We start from the raw sequence: 10540 nt of genomic DNA, 5'->3' as shown, positions 1-10540 counted from the left end.
ATTTTTCCCTAATCATGGCAATGAGGCAGAATACAAGTTTCACCAATTGGACGTACATAGACAGCTACGCTGTTACTTACATAGGACCAAGGAATTTAGAAAATCTGACCAATTGTTTGTTTCATTTTCAGAAAATAGAAAACGTACTTCAGTTTCAAAAGGCACCATCACTTATGTCAATAATTCTCAGGATAAACAGCTGCCAGGGAAAATTAGAGAGCATTCAACTAGAGCTATGTCCACTTCCACTGGGTTTCAAGCTAGACTCCCTTTGGATTCAATTTGTGCTGCAAGCTACATGGGTTAACCCTCATACATTTACTACTCATTATAAAGTAGATATGGCCTCCCGGAACACAGCATCCTTTGGTTCCACAGTTCTGAAGAGTTTATTCCATTGAGCCACGCAAGAAAGAAGGTGCTGGGGACACTGTCTCAACTAGCAAGAATGAAGGCAAGATAGGACAACATAACAAAGAAGTTATGCACTCACTATAAACATTCCATGTTTGTTTATCCATGATCTCGCCTTCATTCTTGCGTCCCACCCCTCCTTCCTGGAGGATCGAGAGGAAATTGCTAAAATTGGCTGTAAATTGCTTGATTCCCTTCATGACTTTCAAATTATGGGCAGAGCATCAGTTACAGTTATTGTATTGGTTGGCATAGTCTAGTGATTAGTTTCTAAAACGAGATCTGGGTAACAGTCGGTAGGGCATCTTGGGATAGGTTGTAGCCTCGAGCCAGTGAAAGCTTTAGTATGTGGCCTAGTCGGAACATATGCTCGGTTCTGAACCCAACCAGCATAGACAACAAACATGGAATGTTATGGTGAGTACAACTTTTTCTACACTGTTTTAAATGACAAATTCCAGTTGAAGATGCACATCAAGCACTTTTCTCAAAAGATCCGACACTTGATAGCAGTGAATGGTATTACAAGATGCAATAATTACATATGTGTCTAGGCCCCTAAAACAGTAGGGTTCATCACTACCAAGCACACATTCAAGAAATAATAGTGAATACTTGACCTAATCCTAAAAAGTGACATATAAGTATATAGTTGCTTGACTTCAAGGGAATTCCAACAGCCAAGGCTGGAAGGCATAGGAGTCACCAACACACAGGAAGGGGGAAGAGTCACCAACATCCAAGGAGAATAATGAGAGGACTTTGTGTCTCAGTAGGGAGGGTACATTTGCAGATAATTTGATACAATGAGAACATGTCTTTAACAGCTAATATACAGGAACCACCATGATGGATCCTAACATTAGAGGGATTGCCAAGCTGTAAATCCAACTGTGTGGAAAAAGCTGGTGAACAGTTCAAGCACCAAGATCGGACATAACAAAAGAAGTCAGCTACATGGGTACATTGTCAAGAAAATGCTTGGTGCATGTGTGCACCAAACACTATGTGGGCCATATGCAGATGTCTGCAATAAAAGTATTCTTAGAGCAACCCAACAGAAGCACAGATATCCCTTAGGGACTGCCCTTGTACAGATTCATTTTCCAATGGATGGTTCATTTCCTGATGGCAACAGATGAAGCAGTTGGTAATCTACTTGGATAGTGTGCGTTTGACCACTCCGAACCACTCCCTCGCCCAGTGAAGACAAAAAATTGTTCAATCCTTCTGAATGCAAATGACACACACAAAACGTAGGCTGGCAATGAGCACTTAAGGTGTAATGTGATCCTTTTGTAGTGGCTCACTGTCAGAAAAGTATCATATCCTTTCAGGATGATCTTTAGTGAGACCCTTTGCTTATTTAGATGTCACATGAAGGATGGGTTGTCTAACCAGATGAAGGGAGGTTCAAAAAGCAGCTTTGTCTTCAGGACTGTCACAGCTAAGAAGATTGTTTTTCACTCCAAATGGCAGATTCTGTGTTCTCTCTGCAGGAAGGAAGAAAAACAATCCTTGCACCTTTTGACAGCCAAAGAGCACACGCTACCCAACCAGTGGAGCATCTGTTGTTAAAACCTATAACATGTTTGGCTGCAGGAATGGAAAGCCCGCTAGGAGCCTTGCTGAAGTTGCCCACTACTCCAGGGCCCAACATCAGGTGACTGACACTAGAAGGGCTGTATGTGTGCGGTCAGTCTGCAGCCACTACTAACATCAGTCCAGTGCAAGACCCACAACTTCTGGCATCCAAATTGAACCAGGAAGGTCATGGTGGCCATCAAGCCTAGAATCAGAATAGGGGACTGGGCCTAGGCTCTCCAATGCATCCTAACTGAGGCTGCCAAAATCATAACCTCCTAGGCCCTTTGCAAGACAGGAATGACCAGCAATTAATAGTGGCCAGTCTGAGGCTCTTGAATTCTGGCTGTGCCAAGTACCCTCACTTTTATCCCAACTGAGGCTGCCAAAATCATGACCTCTTAGGCTCTTTCCAAGGCATGAATGACCAGCAATTAATGGTGGCCAGTCTGAGGATCTTGAATTCGGGCTGTGTTAAGTTGCCTCACTTGTGTTAGTAATGTGCAGCAAACAAAGAGGGCCTGGGTTTTTCCTGTGTTCACTTAGACCAGCTGAGAGAACCACAGCTGTCTTAAGTCATTAGGGGGTTTACTATCATGACCCTTACTCTTTCCCTTCTTGCTACCAAGAAGGGCAACTGGGAGTAGCGGAATGGGAGGGAACGTACAAGAGAAAATTCTCATTCCAGGAAATGTAGAATGTACTCACTGCGTAGTGTTTCCTACAAGGGTACCTGCAGCAGAACTTCCCCACTTAATGGCCATCTTGAGGGGTGAGCAATTTCAAATTTAGAGCTCATTTATGCATAACTGACAGGAAAACAGTCTACTTCCTAGACATGCAGGCTCAAAAAGGACCTGCTCCAGTAGTCACCAATACATTACTGGCAGAGACAGAGTGAAAGTGTGTGTGTAAATGACTTGAAGATATAGATCCTGCACAGAGTCAGACTTATGCAAAAATGACCAAGCTGAATAATAAGTAGGAATGGGCGTCCCTGCCTTGCAAACATACCATGTAAATAAGGTACTGCCTGTTATTAAACTTGGTGCGCTTTGATATAGCAACGATCAGAAAATCTGCAGTGCATATACCTAGGTCATAATCCTTTTCACATTTTTTGTTGTGATCTTGTTGGAGAACTCTAACCTTTGCCTCTCTGTTTGTGCTCCAAAGGCACATTCTAACGTATCTGTGATTATAGACTGAGCAGACTTCAGAACAATAAAAGAATCTCAGAAAAGACCTTGACCTGCTGTCCCCACCAAAGAGATGCCTAGTAAACTGCTGAGATGAGGGGGAAAGCACCTGCCCCAGTGGGTGATGGTGCTATTCCCACAAGTGTTTAGGTACAAACTGGATTTTCTTTAAGTGCAACCTGGGTAAGGGAGCTACTAAAACAGGCTGACATGAACCCCAGGGTGTCTAAGATTCTTGCAGTCAGGTGCATTTGCTAGGCAATGCCAAGTGATGAACTGATGCAGACAGTGGCTTTTCCCCTGGGACAAGTACAGCCCAATTACTCTGGTTTTCATTACTGCCTCCAGAAAGATCTGGGGAGAGGCTGAGGTCAAACTCAATTTTGAATGATTAGAGAGATTCTGAGGTGGGTTACGGCACAGGATCGTATATTCCTCAAACCTCAAAGTTTTCTTCTGAGGAAGTACATATCAGGCAATCGCTCAAGTAAGGACAATTGTGAATCCCCCTTATTTCCAGAAGGGCAAACACCAGTGCTAAGCATGTGGTGAATACCCTCGTGGCAGTAGAGAGGTCAGATGGTACAAAGGTAAATGGATCTCATTCATTTCCTGATACAAATTGTCAGACCTTCCAATGATCACTGTGAATGGGATTATGTTGGTAGATATCCTTGCAGCAGATGTTCATCACCTTTTGTGAGTGAGGACAGCAGGATCTACAATGTATGCATTTTCAACTTTCTGACTCAGAGTCTGCAATGAACATCCATGTGATAAGTGCTGAGAGGATGTGGGCAGAAGCCATGGACCGTTTATGGTATTTACCTGACAAGCACAAGATACAGGATTTGATTTTCACATGGGGTAACTGGCTAGGCTTAAAATGGCCCACAAAGCAGTTAGCCTATTACCCTATAGGAAAAAAGTGGATACCAAAACACTGCAAAAAGAAATGCACTACACATTTTAAAAGTGCTATTCAAGCTGTCATGTACTTAAAGAAATCTCACATCTGAAACCAAAGAACTCTCCTGTTGTCCTTACAAATTTAGGAACTACATGCCCCACATAGTGCACACATTCATTTAAGATATGGGGGAGGGGGGGGGTCTCAAAAAAGATGCTTTAAAGAGGTAGCTGAGGCAAAAAAAATGGGGCTGAATGGAATGAAATCCAAGTTGGTCATAATCACTCTAGTTTGCCTTGAGAAGCACAAGTCAAAACCCAAGTCACTGGTTCACTGGAAAAAAAAAATCCTATTCAAAAGATATCTGTCATGAACACCGGGATGGTAATATGCAAGCTACACAACTAAAAATCAGCCAGAGGACAGCTGGCTTCTGCCAAAAATGTTTATCTGAAGTAACATGAATAAATGATTTAGGATGTCTGCTATCCAGCTTCTGAGGTGGAAGACATAACTTTTCTTCAATTTGCTTCTGTAGGAAAAGAGCACAAATAGTCATCCACAGATAGCTGCAGAATCCATCAAGAAGCCATCCCTTTCTTGTGCAACAGCAAAGGGGAAAATATACACCCTGCAGCTGCCAATGAGCCTAAGTTAACACTGGGGCTGGGATAGGGTTTACCTTATGTTAGTATCATGACTGTGGAAGCTTCAAGTTAAACGCGAGACCTAAGCTCCTAGGACAATAAACAGCATTTTGTCTTACTGCTGTAGCCATGTCACAAACTCCTGTTACCTATACCTTTAATGGTGACATTTAATACTGATTTCAAGGTCACCTAGGATGTTGGTCAAATAAAGTAATCTGCAGTTTCAAAGAGAGGTGCAGATAGCTGGATGGATCACATGGCCCGGGGAGTGGGTGGACAGACACCAGCAAATCTGGTGAAGTGCCATCTACTTTCTGTAGGGCGGTCATCCACTGGTTACAAACAGTGAGTGAAGGTACACTAAATCAAGACCGTGACGAACTAATGTGGTCTTATCAACACAAATATGGAAAAAAAAGGTCAGTTTCTCCTAAAATTTGTAGTTTTCAGGCAAATAATTGAGGACTTAACTCAGAAAATAATGGCAGACATCTTACAGACTTCATATTCTTCAGAAAATTCTTGCTAAAGCAAATCCTTTTATTCTATCAACTTTCTAAGTTTGTAACATCAATATTTAAAAAGTGTACCTATTTTTGGGCCTTTGTCCACCATTTGTGGTTTTGTCCAGATTTCTTGCTCTAAAAGGTTGGGAAGTATGCTGCACCTGTCTATACCAGATTAACAGATATGCATTCAGTTGATCTGCATTTCATCAATTTGCAGTTTGCTGGAAAAATTATTTCAAAACAGAATACCGGATTTGCACGTCAGTGTAAAAGAATGCATAGCTTCATAATGTTTATTTTCACTGCAAAGGTATGGTGCATAGCTTGTTTTCAAACACTGGTTCAGTGGGGTAAGGGCATTGGTCCTTTTTCCCATTATTATGCAGTTACACACAAACACACACACACATATATATATATATATATATATATATATATATATATATATATATACACACACACACACACATACGTAGTATATAGTTCAAGGTGCAGGGAGGGGGCTTGCCCTCCCAAAACACACTATTTTGTGAATTCAATGGAGTGCTTAGTTTTTGATAATTTCAGCTTGATTTACATGATTTCTATGTAGTGTTACATCAACAAGGCAAAATAATGCCACCAGATTTCAGTTTTGAAGGATAAAACACTGACTGATCACAATCCAACTGTCACCACTATCAAACACAAATCCTCCCCTGAATGCAAAATAAAGTGAGCAGGGAATGCGTTACAACTACCAGCATGATAGAAACGTGCAGGTTTGTTCTTCAAAAGGACATTCATACTTCACACGATTCATAATTAACATGTTGAAGGATAAAATAAAATTACTAAATGTACCTTTTAATCTGTATTAGACAATATTCAGTAGGTAATTTTTAACCATTTTCCTGCAACTTTTCCTTTGCTACACAAAATATTGCCCTCTGGTATGCATACTAATAACCTTATCCTAATGACACCAGCTGAATCCGGTACATCCTTCACAGTACTATACAGGTCCGTTTTACCTGTGCCATCTTATATTCATGCAGGATGCAAGCTTCTCATTCCACTGCTATGATGAAAGGTGCTGCAAAAACTGGCATCAGACCTTTCTGGCTGGAAGTGAGATTACTTACTGACCAACACACAACTTTGATGCAAGCATGCCTATTTTCATATTCTCAGAGTAAAGTGAGCAGCAGTACTGACAGAGTATACAGGAAGACCATATTGACAGATGTGGTGAGAAACCCCTGGAACTATAAACTCTCACTGAATAATATCAAACAAAAACATCTGGTTCCTTAAAGAAAATTGGTCAGATGGTTTCTATAAATGGAAAACAGTTCAAAACAGATTTTTCACATGGATGTTTTACTCTGGTACAGTTAAATATGGCTCATTTCAGGGACAATTTTACTTCTGAAAGCAAGTGACCTTCCATATGCCTGCCAATTCATAAAAACTTCCTGCCCACTTTGAAGTGCTAATTTAATTAATTAAATCAGGTGGGGAAGTTAAAGTTTAAATAATGCCTATAATTTTATATATATACACATACACATATATACTTTTCAATCCTTCAAAAATATATCTATGCAGACTTCCTCAAACATTAAAAACTGAAAATGCAGATTTTTGTTCAGGTTAGTGACAGAAAACTAAGAATTCGACAATATCTAGCAGTGTTGGTTCTAGTGCAATCTAACAGTGGACTCAATTTTCTGCTTCGGTTTCCTTTTTTCGATGTAATGGATTCTGTTATACAGTCCTTTGGTTTTTCGGTTTTCATTTTAAACTTCATTGTTACAATAAGTAAACTACAATCCTCTAGCTCTATACAAATAAGGCAAAAGGCAAGGTATCTGCGCTAATCAGGTAGCATTTTTTTTCTGATGAAGCAATCCTTCCCATTGGTCAGTTCTAGGAAATAAAAGGAAAAAATAAAAATCAACTGGTGGACCAGGAACCGTTGTCATGAACATGCTTGGCTGCAGTGGTAGTCTAGTGCTGGATTAAAAAAAATAATCATAACATTTAACAATGTGATTTTTTTTTTTTGTCTAAATGAGGGTGTTTCTATGACCTGGGGAGGGGTGAGTCTCCATGTACAAAACACTCATCAGTAAATTAAAACAGTAGCTGCCAAGATCACAATACACTCGACTGCATGACATACAAAAACCAAGCAGAGCACTTCTCATGCAAAGAAGGGCGAGTTGTCACACAGAGCACAAGTTCAATGAACTTCTGTGATGGACTGCTGAAGTACCATCATGCTCCTGAAAAAGAATGCTGAAGTGAAAGTTCATGTAACATATACTACTGAAATTATCCAAACACTTTTCTTACGAAATGAGGAATGTGATTTAGATACCTAGAAGGTCCCAACGCAAGTACATACTTGATGATGGTTGCAGGTAACTGACATGACAGCATGGACAAATACTTCCACCATGAAGTCTTGGTAACCAGTAAGTGCAAAATGAAGGGCTGTTTTAACCATCCACCTGGACAGCAAGCATTTTTCTTATTGTGGCCTCTAGTGGTGGACAATATAAGGAAGCCTGCATCACACACACCCCACTTTTCCGTGTGCTTTTAACCACTGAAGGGAAACAAAATAAAAGGTAAAACTACCTGGTGCTCTCCTTCCCACCACCAGAACTCACGCAGTCAAGTATGGAGTTTCTACCACACCCTCCAAAGTCTCTTCGGTCATGGACCCAGTCTTCTCCAGTCACAGTTTCTCCCCAAAAGTGCAAATCCATTCAGACAGTGGGACCAACAAAAGAAAGCAAAATTCAGCAAAGGGAATACATGTGAAGAATTCTGGATCAAGGCATGACTGTGGAGGAATGGTCTAACAGCAAGAAATGGGATGGATCTAGAGCCTCAAGGCTGTGCAACATAAATGAACAACAAAATAAGAGTCTTGTTATTAAGCAAACCAAATTTAAAGTGTTCTGTCAAAGGAAAGGACAGGGCTAAGGGTCTATCTGAACATATCATGGAACTAAGCATTATCTAGTGCTAGAATAAGAAACAAAAAATGTCTTAATACAGATAGTCAAGATGGTTTTGGGTTTCCCTTCAAAGACCATCAGTTCTTGTTGAAATCCGGTTGGCGTGGTCCTGGACAGGGGACTCATACTAGCATATTAACGTGGATGTGATTCCCCATGAATGCTGGAGTACACAGTAAAAACCCTTTCTACAAAGAAAGATTATCCCTCGGAATGAATAACGACAGCAAAATATTATATCACTGTGCAAGTTCATAACTTCCTCTACTAGGTTATGAGATGGGGTTAAGTACTGGCTGTAAGAAGCGAACTGTTAATGAAATTTAAAAGAAAGCAGTTTAATGTCATGACAAGATATCATGAGGGCAAAAGTGAGAAAGTGAATTCCAAGTTCAACCTCCATTTCAGGTACTAGATGAGAACCCCCTGAGCAAGACACATGTTGCTCCTCTAGATGCATTCCTTGTAGCTCTGAAACAGTGGAGAAGAAAGAACTCACTGCAAAAATATGGCTTTGGTATGGACTATCATACACATGTACATAATTATTTCGTCTTTGGTAATCGGGTAAATTAGCTGGATAAAACTCCTCTTGGGGAAAAATGTTACTTTGGTCTGTAACAAGGAATTTAAGGTTGTGGGGAATTGGGCCTAGTTCTTCTGATTATAAACATAGCACTCTTCTTTCCTCACTACGCAATACCGCTACTCAAATACACAAGATTAAAAATGTGTAGCGTACATGTAATGAAAATGTATAAACAGATGGCTGGAAGGAAATGGAATGCATCTGCTGTAACAAGGTGGCGGCAATCTGAACACTTGTCCAATATAAAGTGCCAATAGACCCTGTGTTGCTATACAGTTATTACTACAAGTGTGTGTGTGTGTATTGGTTTTATAACTTATCTCCGGCAGATGTCTAAAACTTCATGAAAGGGGCGATGGTACCAACTATAATTTTTTTTTTTTTTACTTTGTCATACCCTTCCTCCACTGAATCAGACTTAACATATCGGTGTCACATAATACCAAGCTGTGGTAAAAGCATCCATACTTGCAGCTGTTAGCCCTCTACTCTAGTCTTTCTTGAGCAATTGACCAAAACTTAATAATGAGGAGAACCCATACATTCTCTCATGGCCTCAAAAGGCATAACTAAGACTCACCCCTGATAATCCCCAGACTTGGAGTGGTGTGTAGTCAGAAAGCCAAAGCAGAGCAAGGTACAATTCTGCATGGCTTCTAGCTCATGAAAAGAATTTCCCTCCCACCTCGAATGGATAATAAGACTTCAGTGCAAGTACTACCAAAAAACATTCCATTTTTTTTGTGTTCCTTTTTTTTGGGGGGAGGGTAGATTTAGCACCCTCAGTGAGAAATGTGCTGCCTTGAAGAGGACAAATGGAAACCCTGCTTATAAAAAAAAGCCTGCAAACAATGCCTGCAGTTCTCCAAGCACACTCAAGATAAACGGTTCAGCAACCCAGCTTACTGGCTTGTTCAACTTTTTTTTCTTAAATATTTGTTTGGTACATCAAAGTACTGTTCTATGTGCTGTTGCAGATTCTTCAGTATTTAATTAACTTTTCTTATAGTCATTACAGCAGGGGGGTGACAGGGGAGCAATAAGCTCCCAGTTGTCCCAAAACAGTGCTAATATACTGGCTGTCAGGTGCCGGAAGGTTCTCCCTGAATGCGTGCTGTCAGCCCGCTCCTGAAGCTCCCGCACTCCAAAAGTCAGCCGCTGGGAGACAAGCCAAGTAATCCAGAGTCAGTCAGTTACTGTGGATTCTTCAAGATGCGTCCGTGTCTGAAATCGTAGACATGTCGGCAAAGAAACACCAGCTCAGGATCTGTGTCTTCTGGAACTCTTCGATGCAGGGGGGTGGAATACTCTTCGGAAGGTGGCACCAGTGCCAGTGCTCTGCTTGGTATCCCTTCTGCGTGACATTTTACCAAGGCACAAAATCTGCAAATTACAAAAAATACTCTTAGGCTTCCAACAACATGTTAGACCACTAAATCTCTACAAGAACACAACTCTCAAATTTACAAGACTATGCAGTTCTCAAGTACTTTTAAATGAAGTAAATGAAGACATGCTCAATACAGCAATTACTACAACTGTGATTTGGTATAAGTACCAACAAATTCTCTAACAGACCAGTGTGTTTGTGTCTTTATATTTTATATATATATATATATATATATATATTTTTTTAACAGAATGGCTTTCACTGGCACATACCAGCAAGGA

General features: G+C 40.6%; 1 protein-coding gene across 2 annotated transcripts in view; it reads right to left on the bottom strand.

Annotated features, from left to right (window-relative positions):
* Positions 1 to 5735: 5735 nt before the first annotated feature.
* The window catches only part of BAHD1 (bromo adjacent homology domain containing 1), a 790414-nt gene continuing 785609 nt past the window's right edge, over positions 5736 to 10540 (bottom strand). For both annotated transcript variants that reach the window (XM_044074179.1, XM_044074177.1), the window contains exon 8: positions 5736 to 10252. In XM_044074179.1, the coding sequence (XP_043930114.1) occupies positions 10063 to 10252 (190 nt within the window). In that variant the 3' untranslated portion in view covers positions 5736 to 10062. The remainder of the gene's footprint in view (positions 10253 to 10540) is intronic.

Source organism: Protopterus annectens, chromosome 6.part0 (assembly GCF_019279795.1).
Source record: "Protopterus annectens isolate FY-2018-M chromosome 6.part0, PAN1.0, whole genome shotgun sequence".
Classification (NCBI taxonomy): Eukaryota; Metazoa; Chordata; order Ceratodontiformes; family Protopteridae; genus Protopterus; species Protopterus annectens.
This window is presented reverse-complemented; position numbering and strand designations above follow the sequence as displayed.